General features: G+C 51.9%; 1 protein-coding gene across 1 annotated transcript; it reads left to right on the top strand.

Annotated features, from left to right (window-relative positions):
• Positions 1–11,551: 11,551 nt before the first annotated feature.
• Positions 11,552–18,220, top strand: NODAL (nodal growth differentiation factor; the record flags this gene model as incomplete). The annotated part of the gene is made up of 3 exons (XM_081158042.1): positions 11,552–11,744; positions 15,504–16,201; positions 18,068–18,220. The coding sequence occupies 3 exons, from the start codon at positions 11,552–11,554 to the stop codon at positions 18,218–18,220; spliced, it is 1,044 nt and encodes a 347-aa protein (XP_081014168.1).
• Positions 18,221–20,892: the final 2,672 nt, after the last annotated feature.

Below are 20,892 nucleotides of genomic sequence, written 5' to 3' on the forward strand. Positions count from 1 at the left end.
AGGGTTTTACTGGGGGAAGCGCAGCAGGCCCATCTAAGGCAGCAGCTTCTGTGGGAGTGGATGGGGGGGGAAGCTGGGTGGAGGCAGGAAGACCAGCAGGGAGACCATTTTAATTGTCCAGGTGAGAGACCACAATGATGGCAAGATGATGGCTGGGAACCGAGGAGGTGGAGAGGAGCAGATGAGTTCCAGAGAAGGACTTTGGAAGCGGAATCAACAAGGAGAGTTCTGGATTGGATGGTGGCGTGTTGAGGCGAAGAAGAAATCAGGATGTCAGGTTGAGTGACTGGGTAGAGGGAGGGGCTTGAGTGAAGTGGGAGCACTGGACACGGAACACATAAAGGGCTCCGTCTGGGGAGCTCAAGATGCCCACGAGGGAGCACAAGGGAGATGCACAGGGGGGCAGTTGATTAGGAGTCCGACTCAGAGGAATGGTTTGGGATAGAGAAAGGCAAGGCAACATTTTATTTTTATTTTTAAAATATTTTTACTGATTTGAGAGAGAAGAAGGGAGAGGGAGAGATAGAAACATCAATGATGAGAGAGAGTCATTGCTCGGCTGCCTCCTGCACGCCCCCTGCCAGGGATGGAGCCTGCAACCCGGGCATGTGCCCTGACTGGGAATGGAACTGAGACCTCCTGGGTCATATAGGTCAATGCTCCATCGCTAAGCCACACCGGCAGGCGCAGGGCACCATTTTAAAGCCTCAGGATGGTGAGACCCCCCCAGGAGAAGCATTTAGTGGGAGGGGAGGAGAGCCGTCAGAGCAGGGGTGGGGCACTAGAGAAGGGGGAGGAGGCTAAGAGAACAGAGAACTGAGCAGGAGCTGACAGGGAGGTAGGAGGGAAGCTCCGGGGTTCAAAAGCCAAGGGGCAGGGGAGCGTTTAAACCATGTCAAAGGCTGCTGCGAGGTCAGTTAGGGCTAGAACCAATTTGGCAACATGGAGCGTCCCACAATCCAAGCTGGGGCAGGCCCACAGTGGGTTGGGGCTGAAGGACTCTTGGCACTGAAGAGTGAGTGACTGGGAGTCCGGGAGTGTGGGGAGGCAGCGCTGGGGCAACTTGGCTGTGAGAAGATGCTGCGGCTGGAAGGGACTGGGGTTGGGTTGTTGTTTAAACGGGTATCAGGGCGCAGTGGTGCGCCTTGATGGGGACAGAGGACATGGGGGAGGAATGGAAAACACAGGCAGGGCTGTAGGGCCCAGCAGCCCTCCAGAGCCTCTTCTGTTCCCTCCTCTTTCACCCAGGTTTCCACAGTCAGCCCAGTACTAACCACTCCTTCCTCTCATGAGGGAAACTGAGCCCCAGAGAGGAGCGGAGGTCACACAAGAGCTCTGCCCAAGCTGTCCCCTTCCACAGCAGGCAAAGGGCGAGGGTGTGTGCCAGGCTGTTTGGAGTCTTGGGAAGCCAAGAATCCTGCTGAGGTCATGTGGGCCCCTTGACCTGGTCTGGATGCCCTCCCTCCCTGCCAGGCCTAAACAGCCAGGCCCCCTGCACTCCCCTACCCCCACCACCCTAGCAGAGTGGCAGGGCACAGCAGGCAGACCAGGTCCTCAGGAGAGATCACTTGTGACGGGGCCTGAGCCTCATACCATTGGGGAGGGGACTTTGAGAGGAAGGAATACAAAAATACAAAGACCAGTTAGGGCCGGGGCCTTGGAAGTGTCAGAAACTTAGGCTCCATTAGCCTCGGGTAACTCCAGCTGCGGTTGCCGTGACCCCTAGCAAATGACATCACCTCTCAGTGCCCACCTGTAGAGCTGCCAGCATTATGTGAGATGACTGTGCAAAGGGTGTGCAGCAGTCTGTCTCCCCGCCAGCTCCAAACTGTGGCAGCGGCTACTGTAGATGGGGCTCCCCTGGGGTGGGTGGGGTGCAGGGAGAAGAACCTCTGCTCTCCCTGAGCCCAGGGGCCCGGGGTATACAAAGCACCGTTGAGGACAAAAAGGCCGCCCCAGGTTACCCAGTCCGCACGCGCCATCCCTCCCCACCAACAACAGAATTAGGCTATTGGACAGAGACCCAGAGTGGGGACCGGATAGGAAGGAGGGGGGACACACCAGCTGGCCCCAGGGCCCTGACCACCCGACCCTGGCAGGGGCTCACCCCTCGTTGCACAGGGGTTCGCGTCCGGGGCCCAGTGGCGGGACCGGGGGCCAGGGAGCTGCCTGCGGGGCGGCGCCGAGTGCGGTTCGGAGCCGGCACGTCGGGCGCCACCCGCAGCGCGCTCGGGCCGGGGCCTGGGAGGGGCAGCCCCGCGGCGGCGCGGGTGCGGGCCCGCGCCCCCCGCCCGCCCGGCTGGGCGCACTCACCGCTTCTCCCGCGCGCCGTTCTCGCGCCGCCGGCCGCCCTGCTCGCTGGCGGAGGCGCCTGGGCCGGGCCGGCGCTTTCCCACGGGGCGGGCGCGGGCGCCGGGGCCTCGCCAGCGTCCTGCGCAACAGCCCGGCGAGCCCAGCTCCCCGCAGACGCCCTGCGGTGCTGCAAGCCGCCCCCAGCGTCGGGCTGTCCCCGCGCCGTGCCAGGGGTGGCGGGCGGGACTGGGCACCGGCCCCCACACATCCGCTTAAAAGCCTTCTCCACAAACGAGAACGCACAGCCAGACGCAGGCTCGCCCGCCGGAGGGCACGACGTTGACTCCCAGTCCAGTGCTCCTTTCTTTTGCCTCAGCCACCTGCAGATGACAACGACCGGCCTTCCTGAGGAAAGCAAGCTCTGTAATCAGAAAAGTATCCTTTCAGCCTCATTTGTTAGCATCTGTTGTACCAGGGCACTGAGCACAGCGTCCAGAGGAGACTTCTGCCTCTGGAATCTCATAGTCTAAGAGGAGATGGGTGATATGGGGCATGATGTCAGGGCCCAGAGAGAGTGGCGGATTGGGCTCATTGGGCTGGAGAAACTCAGGCTGGCTTCCTGCCCCCCCCCCCCACTACAGTCCTAACTTAAACCAACACCGCAGCCCCCCTCTGCCCTCAGGGAGTTTCCTCGGCTGCACTCCCCAACAGGGCTCTCCCCCTCTAAACGTTACCAGCTCCTCCAGCCCAGCTCTGGACCCGAGGCAGGTACAGGCAGAAAAAGGGTCACGTGATCTTAGACCTTACCAGTGGGACAGGACCAGGGTTCTGAGGGGTGCAGTCCGCAGGGAGGACAGAAAGGGGGAGCTGAAGGAGGGGGTGGAAGTGGGGAGAACAGGGGTGCTGAGAGCCAGGAGTAGGCTGGGAAGGGGGTTGGGCTGGGGTCTCCCCTGGGAAGGAAGTTAGTGTGGCCAAGACTCCAGCTGGGGTGCATAACCTCCTTCGGACCTCATAACCCTGGTCCTCTGGCTCTAAAATAGCAGAGGTGGTGTCAGCTGTCAGGGGGAGGTGATTGGGGCAAAAGTTGGTGGAAGAATGATTGATGGGTGCCCTGGTCAGTGTGGCTCACTTGGCTGAGCGTCATCCCATGCTCTGAGAGGTCAGGGCACATGCCCAGGTTTCAGGCTTGATCCCCAGTGGGGGGCGCGCAAGAGGCAGCCAATTGATGTATATCTCTCATCCATGTTTCTCTCTCTCCCGCTCCCTTTCTCTCTCAAATCAATACAAACTTTTTTTTTTAAATAAAATACTTTTTTAAAAAAGAATGATTGCTGTATGAGGGATGGATGTGAGAGCCATAGGATGAGGTGGGCGGGTAGGGGGCTTTGTGATTTTATAACATCTCGAATGATAAGAACAGTATCTCAGCATTGGATTACCCAGTCCCTGTTCCAGAAGGATGCACACATAAACAGGCAAACAGACACAGTGCTACCTCCTGAACTTACTGCTTTCACACCAGAGTGAAGGGAAGACCAGCGTGCCCTGGGGTCTTCTTAGCTGTTTGTCTCCTCCTGAATGATGGGGTGGAGAATGAGAACAGACCTGGGTTCCAGTTCCAGCTCAGCTGCTTAGTTCCAACTTGGCCCTGAGCAAGTATTTGTGCAGTTCGAGCCTCAGTTTTCTCATCAGTAAAATGGGAACAATTATACCTATACAATACAATGTGAAAGGAGCTCCTAGGAGTTGTGCATGACTCATGTGTCCAAAGCACTCAGCATTATGTCTGGTATAAAACTGGTAACAGCTGGCTTCCAAGATGTTTTTCCATCTATGAAATGAACACACATTTAGCACAGCCCACACCCCTAAGTCCCATATGTCAGAGGTTCTCTTAGTAGCCATAGAATGAAAGGCTCTCAGGGTAGGTGTTGGGTGGGAATGTATTCAAGCCACTTCCATTGAGTTATCTGCTCCCTGAAGACTCTTCCTGCCCCATTGGGTCTCTGGTTAATCATATTAGCTCCCTGGGGCTTCCCAAATACCCAGCCAGGTATGTGCATCTCCCCTCCAGCTGCCTTTGAAGACTGGGGCCCTTTGATGTGAGTGGGGGGTGCACCAGCCTGGGTCCTGCCAACCCTGTGTGGTCTAACAGGGCACAGGCCTTAAGGAGTTTGGAGATAAGACCCATCCACCCACCCTGCCTGAGTTACCCCAAGTGCAGGCTTTGGAGTCAGACTGCCTGGGCTCAAATCTTGGCACTGCTGTTAACTGGTTGCATGGCCCTGAGCAAGTCACCCAGCTTCTCTGAGTCTCAGACATCTCATCAACAGAAGCCAACAGAAGCACCTACCCCATTGGTCTGTGGAAAGCCAGAGAGAGAGCAAAAAAGAGAACAGGCTCCCTGGAAGGGCAGGGACTTTTGGGTCCCATTCTAAGCCCACTGGTGTCCCAAAGGTCTTAGTATACTTTTAAGCTTAAGTCGAAGTATATTCTATTAAGTTTACTTCTGTTTCACAAGGACAAATGCTACAAACTTACAAAGAACATCAAATTTTAATTATCTAAATTTCTTTAATGCTTATTAGTTTTATGAATTTTGAGTAATTTTTATAATTTATTAAGTTTATATTTACATTCATTTTTACAACTTGAGTAAGGTACAGTTGACACACAACAACTGCCCAGGCTCAGCTGGGTCATCAGACTCCAGCTCAACTTCAGCACTGGTGACTCTCAGTGGAAAGAAGTGGGGAGGTGAGAGGTGGGGGACAGGGGTGGCTGGCTGGGCTGTGGGAATTTCTGAGAAGCTTCTGGGGTGGGAGGAGAGGGCATCCTCCTGGTGGTCTTTTTGTTTGTTTCCCAGGCTAAGCTGAGCCTTCACCTCCTGACCCTGTGGGAAGCACAAGTCGGGCCTGGGCCCCACCCAGGAGGAGACAAGGAGGGTCAGTCTGACCATGGGAGCTGGAGAGAACATGAGATTCAGAGTCAGACAGGGCCCTACCGGCTGTATCATCTCACCCAGTCGCTCTCTCCAAGGTGATACCAGCCCTGCTCAGGTCACAGCTCCTACAAGGATCAGGAGAGAGAATGGAGGCGACAGGGTGGCATAAGCAAAGTACATAGAAGGCTCAATAACATGAATCGTGTTCATAAGGAGCCAGGAGCACTAGGAAGGCATCAGCATGCCAAAACATTTATTAAGCACCTACTATGTACCCATGTGCTCAGGAGAGTGATGTGGAAGAACCTGAAACCACAGGAAGCTGGTGACCTGCAGGGTTTATGTCCTTTTGGTGGCCACTGGAGTAAGAAGCATGTCCCCTATCCTTGCCTTCTTACCTCTGTGCCCCCCAACAAAATAAACAAACAGTACCAAACAAAACAAGTTAATACCCGACTGTGAAAGTGCTGTGGAAGAAATGAACAGGGCGATGTGACAAGGTAGGAGATCAATGTAGGTGGGGTAAGTGGGGACAGGCCTCTTTGTGTAAGGAGGCAATAAATGACTATGCTGGGACATGGTAGTATCCAGTAGGGATTCCAAAGTCAGAGTGACTTAGGGTCCATCATAGCTTTGCCTATTGCTAGGGGTTCCATCTTGGGCAAGCTGATGAACCCCACTGAGCCTCAGTTTCTTCACCTGTAAAATGGGGGTAAATGTACAATCTGCTTCATAGGACTGATGGGAAAGGTACATAAGATAATGCAAGCATATTATAGTAAGCACTTTTAATAATAGATTATTTCTATCTCACCCAGCCTGGGCTAGGTACCCACAATCCATGAGTTAGTCCCTGTGGAGAAGGGTGGGCCCAACCCAAACACTCCCCAGTCTGTGTTTCCAAACTGACTCCAGAGTATCTTTCTCTCACATATAGCAGGGTCTCAAACTCATTTGTCTTTAGGGCCAGGCAAATGGGTACAATAAGTTAAGGAGTGGTGGGGACTGCAGCACATTTTAGAGAACAGACCTTGCCTAAAGGAAGCAGCTGCTACTCAGCTCTGGGGAATGTTTGCCATGCTGAAATGAGGACCTAGACCTCTCCATTTCTCAAATGGTTGGGGGGAAAGCTATTGGCAGCTTAAATAAAAACTTTTCAAAGTACTACTTGGAGAGACAAAACACTGAATTAGTCAAGGCTGGCTACAGGCATGGTTTGCAACCTCTATTTACCGAGGCCAGTGCTCTGCAGAATACAGAGTGAGCCTGCAGCAGGCTTGCTGGTGGAAAACTCCTAGGAACTCAAGGACCTCTACTGGTCAACAAAGAATGGCTGGGATCAGAGCCTGAATGGAGAGAGGAGAGGGGACAGGGGACAGGGGACAGGGGATAAGGGAGAGGGGAGAGGGAGACCACACGAAGACTTCATGGAAGAGGAGACCTTTGAGCTGGATTGTGTGAATGAAGAGGGGGCGAAATCATTCTGGGCAAGGGAAGAACAGCTTTGAACTTCGGAGATGGGTGTTTCCATGGGGCTGGAGTGCGCCTAACCCGTACCTCTCAGCTCTGAGTGTCAGCCTCCGTGACCTACAGCAAGCGATGCTCAGCTATGAACCATCGCCAGGGGCTTGGGCTTTGGAGTGGAACAAGTCAGGGAGCTCACAGTCTGATGGTGGCCACCGAAGAGAGTTTGGACAACTGCTCTACGATGCTTTACTTAGAAGAGGGCTCTGCCAAATTGCTGGGGAGCTAGTGATAGGTTTGTAGAGGAGACAACTTTTAAGCTGTGTCTTGACAGGTGAGGAGGAGTTTCCCAGGGCATAAAGTGGGCCCGGCAGGAGGCTGCATGCAGAAGCAGCGGCACCTGAAATGCGCAGGTGTGTTGGGAGCCTGCTTCGGGGACATGGAGTGCACTCAGTCACTGGACGAACACTTGAGTTCCTGTGTGCCAGAGGCTGTGCTGGGCACCGGAGGGCGTGATAAAGCAGATGCCGTCCACCTCCCCAAAGTTTATGCTATTTCCTTTCTCTTTACCTCAGTTTCCCCATCTCTGAAATGCCTCACATGCCTCGCAGAGCTTTACTGAGGGGTGAGTAGGAGCATGTGGCTAACATATTTGTGAGTAGGAGCATGTGGCTAACATATTTGTGAGCAGGAGCATGTGGCTAACATATTTGCAACATGGTGTCACACTGGCATGTAGGAAATGCTCATTAATATTTGCAGAACTGAAATGTCTTCTTGCCTTGACTCCCTGATAATCTAGCTCTTGGAGTTAACCTGTCATAGACTCACTAGATGAGCAGGGTCAGTCAATGGATGAAACACAAATGGCCAAGCGCTGCATGCACTACGTGCTTTACGCACCCTTATTACAGCCTCCTGTCAAGCGGATACTATCCTTTATCTGCATTTCATAGAGGGGGAAGCAGAGGCTTTGAGATGCGAAGAGACTGGTCTAATATGCCCAGGTAGTAACAGAGAGGGCTCCAGATTCTGCCTCCTGGCAGCCTGACCTCAGAGCCCCAGCACTTAAACATGCCACACATTGTTGCTCACGTTGAGAGAGAGTCTGGATGGCCTGATGAAAAGCCTTTGAGAACTTTGAGGGACTTTGTTCCCCACCCTCTAGCCAGCTGGGATGGCCCTCAAGGGTTATCTCCCAGGTCAGGGAATCTGTGGGTCAGTCCGTCTGGGGCAGGGGAAGTGAGAAGGTGTCATTCCCTTCCAGGGAAGAAGGCACTTCTTGTCCTTGTAGGAAACAGCTCCTGGATAAACAAATGCCTTTAAAAAATTAGAAGGATGACTGTTAGCCTCTGTCCTGGGGAGGTGACAGAGACTCGGGGTTCTTCCAGGGTGCCAGAGCTGGAGAAAGTTCAGAGATGGATGGGCTTGGACAGTCACTCTTGCAGGTCAGAGAGTAATTCCAGGCCTCCACACGGCTCTGGGCCAATACACATCAGAAATGAGCACTGTCTGCAGCTCCTGGACCCTGAGAAAGGCAAGACTGTTATTTGAGAGTTTTTTTAAAGTCTTAGTACAAGGCACATGTTCACCCTCTCATCCGTTGGGAAGCTATAGGACTAAAAGCACAGGTTTGGTTAACAAGTGGCCCTGCCCTTCTCATACTGGGCTGTTTCCTGTTGTAAATTTGTGGCCTTGAACAAGTTACCTTGTTCCCTCTGAACCTCCGTTTTCTCATCTCTGAAGTGGGGACAATGATAAAATTAATGCAATGATTAGCAGAGTGTCTATTGCATTAAGTGCTCAATAAATATTAACTTTTGTCCTCTGATGGGTCAAAGAAAAGCTGTTGATTGTCAGATTGTTCAGTTTCTTTCTTGTAAGGATAAGAGTGATAATTTACAAGCTCTTTACTTGTCAGAGTTAGAAATGGAAGTCCAATATGTGTTTAGGGATTCTATATGTATTCTAATATGTTTGCTTTATTTATTTTGTACATTAAAATTTTTTTCTCAAAAATATTAACTACTGCCCTGGCCAGAGTGGCTAAGTGGTTAGAGCGTCAGCCTTCGCACCAAAGGGTCGTGGATTCAATTCCTGGTCAAGGGCATATACCTGGGTTGCAGGTTCGATCCCCGGCCCCCTGGTCAGGGCTCATGTAGGAGGCAACCAATTGATGTGTCTCTCTCACATTGATTTCCCTCCCTCCCTCCCTCCCTCCCTCCCTCCCTCCCTCCCTCCCTCCCTCCCTCCCTCCCTCCCTCTCTTTCTGAAAAGCAATGGAAAAAATACCCTTGGGTGAGGATTAACAAACAAACAAAAACAGATTTTAAAAAAATTTAACTATTGTTATTAGCATTTATTTTAACTGAAACACTTATTGAGCACCTACCATGTGCCACATAGTGGGAGGGACACAGGATGAATAAAGCTTTATCCTTAATTTCAAAACGCTTCTGGGAAGTAGATATATCACCTTTTTCATTCCTTCCCCAGTCTTGGTTGATAAACTGCTCTGTGCTGAATGTCCCTGTTTAAACAAGGATCACCTGGATTCTAGGACATGAGGGGATTTGGGAGATCTGGGTTTTTGGGAGGCTGACTCCAATACCTCTCTCTAGCTATATTCACCTCCCCTGTGTTGTCATTCTTGGTTCCCATGTCCTTGTCAGGGATTCCCAGAGCACTAACCACAATCCATCATTGTTTTTTATGTATATATTCATAACCTGGGTTAGGGTGCCCTCTGCCTCTTAGAAGGGGTCTGATGCAGAGGGCTGGGGCTGACAACACCCAGTCAGCAAGCCCCCAGGCTGAGGAAGTTGGGTGACAGCCATACTAATATCCAAATGCATAAGGCTTTACAAATACACCAGGTTTTGGAGGTTGCAAAGCATTTTAGGATTCATTTCATTTAATCTGCATGGAAGGAGGTATCTCCAATAATGCTTTACACATGAGGAAACTGAATGGGGAGAGGTGAGTTCCAAACCACAACTAGAACCCCAGCCCATCTAGGTTCTCAAAGTAGTCTGAAAAGAATCACAGGGGTGCTTGTTAAATAAGAGGAAAAAGCCCTCTTTTCAGGTTCTAGTTCTGAAGGTCTGGTCTGGGACTCAGGAATCAATAGGTTTAACAAACATTCCTGGTGATACTTATCTTTGGGCAAGTCCGCACATAGTGCCATTCATTGATTTATTTACTTAGCTAAGATTTATTGGGTCCCAGCTATGATCTGAACTGTGAGGAGAACACGATGAACGTGACAGTCCCCAGCCTTAAGGAACTAACAGTCAGCTGGCTGAGCAGATTGTCCAGGTCCCATGGTCTGCACAGGTCTGCAGTCCAGGTCCCTCCTAGGCAAGGTCCCTTCCTGCTGGGTGGGACTGGCTTCCGGCCCAACACAGGGTTGGAGCCTGCTGGGCCTCCTTCCACTGTCTAACACTTGCTCAGGGCTGAGCCTGTGGTTCTTTGGAGCTGGAGGCATCCTGTGAAAGAAACCAAGGTGTGCATGGCACATAGTGTTTCAGTAAATGCTAACCAACTGCTAATGTGCTTCCTGGCTAGAAAAGGACATGGGGGAGGGGGACCCTTTGGTGTGGAGAAAAGCAGTTCAGGTCTGATAGGGGCAGGGATTTACATTTCTTTAAAGGTAATTCCAGCACAGATCTGACTTTGCTCCTAGAAGAGAGGCCAGGCAAGGGTCCCTCTTGAGCTGATGAGGAAAGCAGAGCCCAGAGAACCAGAAGTGAGAGGTCCTGAGCAGACAGGGATATCACCGGCAACACCTTTTTCCTGAAATCACTGATGTGTGCCTGTGAAGGAAAGAGGCTATGCCACCACAGGCGCTCCACTTGTGGGGGCCAGGATCACCTATTAGCTATGCTCTGGGTTCCAGCTTCAGCTGAACGCTTCTTTTTTTCGATGGAGAAGGCTAGCCTTCATCCTGGTCGCTCCCTCCCTGTGTCTTTCCCAGGAGAGCATTTACATATTTGAAGTAGAACCCGGTGGGCCTTGGTCTAGAGCTTACCTTCTCTGTTCCAGAAACTCTGAGTACCCAAGTAGTTTCCTGGAGGCTAGACCTCCAGATGGGCCCTGACAGATAAGGCCAGGGGTGCTCCCAGAGGCTATGTGGACAGTGTGGGGAAGGCTGCACAGCCAGGCTAGGCTGAAACATCACAGGCTAGTGTGGGTCCACAACTTCCCTGGTAGATACCAGGATCCACCGCCATTCCCTACCTGCTCCTTGTAGAGCCAGACATACATTTGGAGGCTGGAGGGACAGGAAAGGCAGGGATTCCAGGTGAGTTAGAGTAGGGAAGCCACAATTTTGACCTGGGAGTTTGCAGGCGACAAACTTAGAAATAAGACCTAGGGCCCGGCCAGGCGTGGCTCAGCGGTTAAGCGTCAACCTAGGATCCAGGCGAACAGGGTTCGATTCCCGGTCAGGGCACATGCCCCAGTTGCGGGCTGCAGCTAATCAATGACTCTCTCATCATTGATGTTTCTATCTCTCTCCCTTTCATTTCCTCTCTCTGGAATCAATAAAGATATATTTAAAAAAAAAAGAAAGAAAGAAAAGAAATAAGACCTAGAGTGCCAGGGTGTCCAGACCTGGCAAATGGACCTTTAGGCTCCTCCAGGAGCTTTGTGGGTCTCCTCCCCACCAGGCTCAGGCCCTGCCCTCCCGAGTAGGGGGTCTCTTTGGGGGACACCCCCCAGGGTATGTGTGTGTGGGGGGCGTGTGTAAGATCTTAAAGCTTTCCCCAAGGAGGTAGGGCGGGGCTGGGCGGCCACGAAGACCCAGGATATAAGGGCGGAGGCGCCTCTTTCAGGCCCGGCCAGCCCACCATGCACGCCCACCGGCTCCCCTTCCTCCTCCTGCACGTCTGGTGGGCCCTGCTCCAGGCGGGCGCCGCCACCGTAGCCTCTGTGCCCCCACGCACCAGGGGGCAGCCCTCGTCGCCGTCCCCTCTCGCGTATATGCTGAGCCTCTACGGCGACCCGCCCCGGGCGGACATCACCCGCAGCCTGCAGGCGCAAGGTAGGCTGCCCCTCCCCGCGGAGCACCCCGGGCGCCCGGGTCCGTCCCACCTCCGGCCTCCGGCGGGGCGTTGGAGCCGGCGGGGGCTGCGGCTCGGTGCCGGGGGCGCCGCCGTTGAGGACCCGCGAGCTCCCGGGGCACGTCGGGGGTCTGCGCCTGGGAGTGTCTCGGCGTCCGCACGGGCTAGGGCGCGGGGCGGGTGCCGGCGGGGTTGTGGCTCTCGGGGGGTGTCCGTCCGGGCTGAGCCCTTTGGGTTGCGGGTCTTGTTTGGTGTGGGTACGGCGCGGTTCTGTAAGGGGGGGCCTGCCTGTGCCCCTTCTCGTCTGTGAGGTTTTGCTAAGGTCATCTCGGGCGCCCCGGTTAGCGCACCTGTGCAATAGGAATGATGGTGCCCCCCTTAAAGTCTGCAGTGAGGGCTAGGTGACAAAGCACAGAAACAAAAAACAACGAAAACGCTTAGCGCAGAACCAGGCATAGCAATCAACGGGCGTTAGTTTTGCTACAATGATTTTTTCGTTTCGCGAGTGAGCGCGAGTCGGTACCCGGCCCGGCGCTGAGTGAGCGTCTCTGGATGAGAGCGGCCTTCGAAACCGGGTCTCAAGCACGTCAATCAGGCATTAGGGTTCAGAGATCTGGGATCAGAGATGGGCCACCCCAAAGTTGAGACCTGAGGCAGGTGTGGGTGTCAGTGTCCCTGGTCACGCCGGGTTCAGGGTATAGTTTTGGAGGGGGTAGGGGGAGTCAGTGACCATGGTAACCTGGGAGTTTCCCCCTCGAGGACAGTGCAGCGTGTCCCCGGCACCAGGCTGGGCGGGCTGGTGGGTGCTGAGCAGAGGGAACCCTTCCCACGGGGTCCCCTTACCCGCGCAATCCACATCCTGGCGCCGGGAGTGTGCGGGGCTCCCGCCGCCCCGCGCCTCCCCCGCCTGCCGGGGCTAGACGGCCCTCCCCGCGGCCGGGGCAAATCCACATCCGATTATCTGATCCGACTGGCCCCCCGCTGGCCCCGTGTGGGCTGTGGGGTGGGGGCTCCTAGGTCTCTGGCCTGCCCAGTCTCGAGTCAGACAGCTGGTGACCCTCTCCAGAAGGGTCATTTGGGGACCAGCCAGACTAGGGACACCCGGGGAGCAGGACAATTTGGAAGTTACTGGAGTGCCCGGCTCTTCTGCAGGAAAACTGCAGGGTGGGGGGAAGGGGAGGGGGAGGGGGAGGGGGAGAGGGAGGGGGAGGGGCGGCGCTGGGCAAGACGGGAGCCCTTCCAGTTCCCTTTTTCCGAGAGTTCCCGTCGGTCGGTGGCAGCCTGGGAGTCTGGACAACTGGGTGTTGGTCCCCCAAACCCTGCTTCCCAGTTCCCAAGTGTCCCTGGCACTTCAGCTGATTTCTCTAGTTTCTTTTGTAAAACGGGGTGCTGGCTTTCTTTCTGCCTCATTTGTGTGTGTATGGTAAAATATGCATAACAAAAATTGACCATTTCACCCATTTTTAAGTGGGCAGCGGCATTAAGTGCATTCACATTGTTGTGAATTGCTTCGTTTTTTTAAAGGCTGTGAGAAGAGCCTGCCTGGAGGGAGACTGATGAGAAGGGGTGTCCTAAACCGGCTCTTTTCTTTCCTGGGTTTATTCGTAAGCTGCGCTAGGATGGCGCGAAATGGGGATTGGTTGGAGCCTTACCACACAGGCTTTGCATCTGTGTGTGTCACTGTTTAACCACTTTCACGCTGGACTTTCTGTTTCCTCATCTGCAGAATGGTGATAAAGGGGGAGAGGATTTAAAAGAGACAATGTTTATGAAACACTTGGCTTGAGGGCAGCCAAAATCGCATTTACTGCCTAAGTGGGAGATATAGTTTTTCCTGGGGAGAGCATTCTTAGCTTTCGTCAGGCATCGGTGATCCCCAAAAGATTAGACACCCCTATTCTAAGATGAACCAGAGCGAGATCTATCAGCGCTGTGTCCCAGGGAGCCCTTGGCTGGGCTGGGGTTGTGGAGTCTGACTTCCAGCAGGAAGGAGGAGTTTCCCTGCGCTCCCTCCATACACTCTGCCTGGTAACAGGGGACTTCACTCCCCTGTCCAGGTCCCTCCCCACCTTCATTTCTAACTGTGGGCCTGGCAAAGGCGGTTAATGATGGCCAGTGTTTATTGCACTTTGGTGGCTGTGCTAGGTAAAGACTTTATTTATCTCAGTAAATCACAACATCCCTATGAGGTGGATAGTGTCACTACTTCCCTTTTACAAAGAGGGAAACTGAGGCCCAGAGAAGGCGTCAAATAGTAACCTGCCCAGTGTTAAACAGCAAATGGCAGAGTTTGAACCATCGCTGGAGACAACAGGGTCCCTGCTCTTAACCACTGAGCTGGAATGCCTTCCTGTAAAAGGCCATTTGTAGATACTTGAGATAATATGTTAACTGCTGGTGCTTGTGGCCAGAGCTGCTACATGTCCCACTTGATCCCCAGGTGGCCAGGTGGTGCTCCAATGGGCAGCAGGTAAAGTCAGCCTCCTCCCACACCTCAGAGCAGAGTTGCTAGTCAGGGGCCGGTTATTGCCCCCTGCAGGTGCTAATGAGGAGGGAAGTGGAAATAAAGTGAAAAGGAGCAGCTAGGGGTGGGCTGGGAGAAGCTGCCAGAAGCCGAGCCTGGGAATTGCCCTTCTAATGCAGGCTGGATTTCCCAGAGAAATCCACTTACTGTCTGACCCAACATGCCCTGCAAGACAATTAAAAAAAAAAAATAAACTGTCATGTGGTCTGCCCAGAGGACCTAAATCTGAGATCATCACTACCTCCAGGATCTATGCATGGAAGGGTAACTTTTTATTTCTAACAAATAACCCTTGACTTTTATTTAGCAACAAGCCCTCAAACCTCTTAATTTCCTTGGGTGCCCTGATAGTACAGGGGTGGGCAAGGCATTCCCATTGCAAAGAAGAAGAAACTGGGCTGGAAAAAGTTAAAGATCACTTCTAGGGACCTGAAAATTTATAAATCCATGCCATTCCCAGACATCAGACCAAATTAGTCCAGGACTAAAATAAATGGAATGTGTTTCCCGTTCCTTTTCATCTATTTTGGGCTTAGTCGTCTTGGGTGGGTGGAACGGGCTGTGTGTGCTTGCCCTGTCTGCCCTGGGTGTGTGGATGACCTGGGACAGGAGAGGATGAGTGCCCTGCAGGTAGAGAGGAGACACTGCTGGGTGGAAAGTGTGAGGTCAGTGCAAAGTCAAGGTTAGAATGCCTTTAGAAGCCTATTTGTAAGGTTGCCAAAACCTGAAGTTTCTGCCTCCATCCTGAGGAACTGGCCAGGAAGAGGGTAGCCAGTCTGGTTTCGGTTGCCTGTGCCTCCCTGAGAGCTCCGAGCCTTTCCATGATGTGCATACCAACTTCATGGTGACTTGCTCCAGGGTCAGAGGGTGAGTTGGAAGCCCAGGGTTTAGGTAAAAAAACTTAGGGCATGGCCTTAGAGAGAGAGAGTGTGTGTGTGTGTGTGTGTGTGTGTGTGTGTGTGTGTGTGGAGGGGAAGAGAGACGAACTCATCCAATTTTTACCAATTGTTCTGTGGCTTAGGGGGAGAGGCAGAAGTTTGGGTTTTGCAGTTAGGTAAACCCAGGTTTATTCTTGGCTCTGCCACCTCCCAAGAATGACACCTTGGGCAGGTAATTTAACTTCTCTCAGTTTCAGTTTTCCTCATCTCTAAAATGGGTTCAATAGTGGGAGGTCCCCACTCATCCTGCTTTCTTCCTGTTTTCCGCCCACATTCAGATGTGGAGGTGAATGGGCAGAACTGGACCTTTGCTTTTGACTTCTCCTTCCTGAGCCAAAAAGAGGATCTGGAGTGGGCTGAGCTCCGGCTGCAGCTGTCCAGCCCTGTGGACCTTTCCCCTGATGTCCCGATCTCCATTGAGATTTTCCATCAGCCAAAGCTGGAGACAGATCAGGACCCAACCAAATGCCTGGAACGTCTTCAGATGGAACTGTTTACTGTCACTCTGTCCCAGGTTACCTTCTCTTCAGGCATCATGGTCCTGGAGGTGACCAGGCCACTCTCCAAGTGGCTGAAGCACCCTGGGAAGTTGGAGGAGCAGATGTCCAGTTTGGCTAGAGAGTGTTGGCAGCGGCCTCCCACACCAGCTGTCACCAATGTGCTCCTCCTGCTCTACTCCAACCTGTCTCCTGAGCAGAGGAGGCTCGGTGGCTCCACCTTGCTGTGGGAAGCTGAGAGCTCCTGGCGGGCCCAGGAGGGACAGCTCGTCAGGGAGAGGGGCAGGAGGCACCCTCGACATCACTTGCCAGACAGAAGCCAACTGTGTCGGAAGGTCAAGTTCCAGGTGGACTTCAACCTGATTGGATGGGGCGCCTGGATCATCTACCCCAAGCAATACAATGCCTATCGATGCGAGGGCGAGTGCCCTAACCCTGTGGGGGAGGAGTTCCATCCAACCAACCACGCTTACATCCAGGTATGATGCCCAGGCGTGGGGGAGGGCAGGCAGTCTGTGGGGGAGAAGTGGCTCTACTGCCAGATCAGAGGCACGAGACTCCAGCTTTGCTATTAAATGACTGTTCATTCATTCCTGCAGTTATTCAAGCACCGACCAAGTGCCAGCTCCTAATGATATGGAGAAGGCCAATGACAACAGCCTCAGAAAGCCTACATGGATAGAGTCATGCCCCCTTGTGCAGTCTTGGACACGTTGCTTTCCTGGGACTTTTTCCTTGTCTGTCACAAAATTAGGGGTGGAGTGTATATACACTGGGTCTCAACTCCTCCCCAACCCTGACATTCTAGGAACCTGAGGCTTTGGGATAGAGAGGCCTGAGTTTGATTCTTACTTATTAGCTGTGTAATATTGATCAAGTTACTTACTCTCTCTGAGCCTCAGTTTTCCCACCTGTAAAATGGGGATAGCAGTGCCATATTTCATAGGGATGTTATAGGGTTAAATGAGACAACATGTATACTGCATGTATGGTAGTTGGCAGATATAGGCATGTTTGATGTTGTGTTATCATTACTAGAAGTCTGTGATTCACTGATGAAATGGGGGCCACATTTATGGGGCCATGGTTGAGATAATACGATCCCAGCCACTGTACTTTTGCTGCCTAAAATGGGAATTGGGCACCCATTTTGCAGAAGTTAGATAAGGCCATGGGCTACCACCAGGTGTCACTAATCAGCCTGAGTTCTAAAAGGTGGTGCAGGGAAAGGAATGGAAGGAGAGTGAGACGGAGAAAGTAGAGAATAGAGGGCAGCCCTGGCCGGGTGGCTTGACTGGTTGGAGCATTGTCCTCTACACCAAAAGTTTGCTGGTTCAATTCCCGGTCAGACACATACCCAAGTTGCAGGTTCCATCCCTTATCCAGGCATGTATGGGAGGCAACCCATTGATGTTTCTCTCTCTCTCTCTTCCTTCATCTCTCTCTAAAAATCAGTAAAAACATATCCTTGGGTGAGGATTAAAAAAATAAAAGAAAAAAAGAGAATAGAGGCTAATGTAGTGGTCCTGGTATTATAGGTAGTCCTGCCCTGCTCTCAAAGGTCATATGGGACCGATGTGTTTTTATTTACTCCAAGAAGCCTAGACTGAGAATCTCTTCGACCTAGAGTGCATCCTCCATGCCAAGCCTCAGGCGAGGTTCAGAGGCTCTGGGGAGCATGTGAGCTGAGCTTATGCAAGGGAGGCACTGGCAGGGGCCAGCTCCCTAGGGGACCTTTCCTGGGCAAAGGCCCTCATGAGCTTCTCCCAGGCCCCACAGTACTCCATTAACCCACCTGCAGCATGATCAGAGGGAACCATAGGGACCCAGATAGTCCCAGTTTCCCACTCTGACCTGAAAAGATGTAGTTGAACCACAGGGACAGGGCCCAGTTCCAGAATGCCAATGGGTTACCTTTTCTCCCATTGACTCTGTTTGCCCTTCTCTGGGCAACAAAGCAAATCCCACAAGAATTTCCACATGACTCTCTTCTGCCCCATATTTTTGGAACTAAGCAGGAGTTTCTTGGAATATTTTATAAACTGGTATTCACTCTAGACTATAATAATAGGAAAACAGATAAGTTAGCTACTGTTGTACCCAGATACAGCTTTTAGAATCTTCTGTTTAAAATCTGTTTAAGAGATGCTTTAAAAAAGAGAAAGTGATTTTAGAAGTTAGAGTCGATGATGTATTGGCATGCTGATTCTGTTATGAAAACAACTTTCTTCTATATTTGCACCCAGACCTAGACTCTCTATACCTTTTTCACCCTTTACCCAGAAATCACACTATTCTGACCTGACCATTGGGCTATGAATTGACTCCTCTCCTCCCTTTCACAGAGTCTGCTGAAACGGTACCAGCCCCACCGAGTCCCTTCCACCTGTTGTGCCCCTGTGAAGACCAGGCCATTGAGCATGCTGTACGTGGACAACGGCAGAGTCCTTCTAGACCATCATAAAGACATGATTGTGGAAGAATGTGGGTGCCTTTGAGGAGATCTGGAGGGGTGCTGGATTTGCCTGTACCCTGGAAGGCTGGGAGGCTCCTGGAAGACACAATAACCATCCCAGCCAATGAGGGGAAATAAAGGGGGAAGGCTGCTCTGTCCACCAGACCTGAGGAGGAAGGCTGCCCACCCTGTAAATGAAGGCCTTCGAGTCTGGCTAAACACAGAGGCTGTCAGGGGAGGGAGGAGGAAACGTGAAGCAGTCCTGCTGGGTTTTCTCTTTACTGGACAGACAGTGGCGAGTGAAAGCACTAATGCAAGAGATCTTACCTGCCTTTTTAAAACCTGTGCACCCCTGGAAATCATATGCAAAAGTTGGAGCATATATGCAATTTTGAGGTGGGACAAGGTTGTCTATAACTTTTATGTATTCTCGAAAGTGGTCTGTGACACCCCCACCCTCAAAGATTAAGCATCATATGTTAAATTAAAAAGTCAGTCAGGCCCTGGCCAGTGTGGCTCCGTTGGTTGGAGTGTTGTCCTATACACTAAGAGGTGGCAGTTTGATTCTGGTCAGGGCACATACTCAGGTTGCGGGTTCAATCCCCGGTTGAAGCGTGTGCAGAAGGCAACCAATTGATGTTTCTCTCTCTCTCTCTCTCTCTCTCTCTCTCTCTCTCTCTCTCTCTCTCTCCTCTTTCTCTCTCTCCCTTTCCCTCTCCCTTCCTCTCTCTGAAATCAATTTTTTAACGAAGTATGGTGAAGGCCTGGGGCAGGGGTAGGTGCAGGATAGAAGGGATCAAGGGGGGGAAAAAGGGGACATCTATAATACTTTCAACAATAAAAATAAATTAAATAAATAAAATTAAACATTTTAAAGTGAAAAATAAATAAATAAAAATAAATGTTAAAATATAAAATAAATAAAAATAAAATAATAAGTGAGTTGGCTCTCGTTGCCTCCGGCTGGGTTGGGGGCCTCCACATCTTTCCAGCTGGCCAGCAGCACTCTGTTGGCCTTGTGCAGGCTCTCTGAAGTGGGTCTGTGCTAATGAGCTGTACAGTCAATAAAGCCATTGTACGGTCCTTCTGGTGCCTTTGAAGGGAGAGGCAGGGACTCATCCAAGAGAGCTGGCCACTTTGGACTACAGAAGCTGGAGCCCTCAGACACCCTCCGAGGCAGTCTGCTTTGGCAGACACAATCCGAGTCTATTAAAGTTGGTGACAGTTCACCTCCATCTCCTATTGCACGCTATTAATGAGGACCCTGAGCTTCCTATCCAGTAGGGGTGAAGGCTCTGCCCTGGGTGTTAGCAGATTTGGGTTATGGTCACAGCTCAGCCACTGAGAAGCTGTGTCCCTCAAGTCAGTAATTCACTGCTCAGCCTCATCCTGTGACATGAAAGCAGGTGGATCCTAATGCATTCCTGTGAAATGTCCATTGGCAGGTTCAGAAGAGCCGTGAGCTTTAAGCCAGGCTGTCCTCTGTGCATTATCCCATCTCCTCACAAAACCTGCTAAGCTCAGGCCCTGCCATCCCCATTATCTATCCTTTATCAGCTTTTGCTGTCCAGGGTTGTAAGATCACCTTAATTTCAGGTTCCTCATAGCAGCACAGCCAAAGGAACACACATTTTCTTATAGGGAGCTCTCCTTGTAAACATACAAGTCTGCCTCCTGGAAGAAAAGACCCCAAAGGTAGCAATTCTGCATTTCTTTTATCAGAATTGCCAAAACAGGGGCTATATATATATTTCTGTATGGCAGGGTGAGGGGCCATTTTGTTGGGAATGTGAGTCCATGGTCAATCTGTCCCTGCTTTCCCAAGAAGCCCAGTTGACCTGTGCTCCAGCCTTTGGAAAATGATCCCAATTGTGTGAGAGCCCTTGCTGAGTTTAGACATGATTCAACTGCAGCCTTGCTTGAGTCAAGGTAGTAACTCTGGTCCAGGCAGGGTTGGCTGGGCTAGAGCCAGGCCTGGGCCTGAGAAACCTCAGCGTCCTGACTCAGCAACAAAGGTGCTCCAGCTGCTCATTTCCTGGAGTGGAAACAGACCTGCCCTAACCACACATCAGGATCACAATAGGATTCTGCATCTGACTCTACTTAGGAAACAGTAGAGCTGGGGGGACCTTGTGAGGTCAGCTTTTGTCCCGTCTTCTTTCCTAAATGAGATCCCAGAGAGGCCTAGTGGCCTGACCACACAGCTAGGAGTGGCAGAACCCAGAACTGAGTTCTGGTCTCAAGCCCCAGGGGCACGGTCCTTAATAGTGTTTAGTGGTCTTTGCTCGGCTAGTTTTGGAACCAGACATGAATCCCAACTCCACTCCCAAGCTGAATTTCTCAGGAGGGAAAGTCCCATCCTAGTGCTTTAAAGCATCTTTACTAAGTAGGTGACAAGTAGTTCTTCTAGGGCTGGGGCCAGGAAAGCAAAGGTCAAGCTATTTGTGGCTACAGCTTGTGGGAGTGTCCAGTTAGCAGCTCTGGCTCAGAGAATAAACCTCACTGAGGACAAGGCATTGCCTCACATCAGGCAGAAGATGAAGGCACAAAGGAGTGAAACTACATTTTGCTGGCCCCTGCTGAAAGCTGTTTGGTGTCAGCAACAGGGGCATTCTGCCGCCTGGCGGGAGGTATTTGGGGCTGAGCCTAGCAACACAACTCCATGGTTGCCCGTATGCTTGTGAATGCTTTGTAAGTCAGCAGAAATACTGCCTC

The sequence above is a fragment of the Miniopterus schreibersii genome (genome assembly GCF_964146895.1).
Source record: "Miniopterus schreibersii genome assembly, chromosome: 14".
In the NCBI taxonomy this organism is placed as follows: Eukaryota; Metazoa; Chordata; class Mammalia; order Chiroptera; family Miniopteridae; genus Miniopterus; species Miniopterus schreibersii.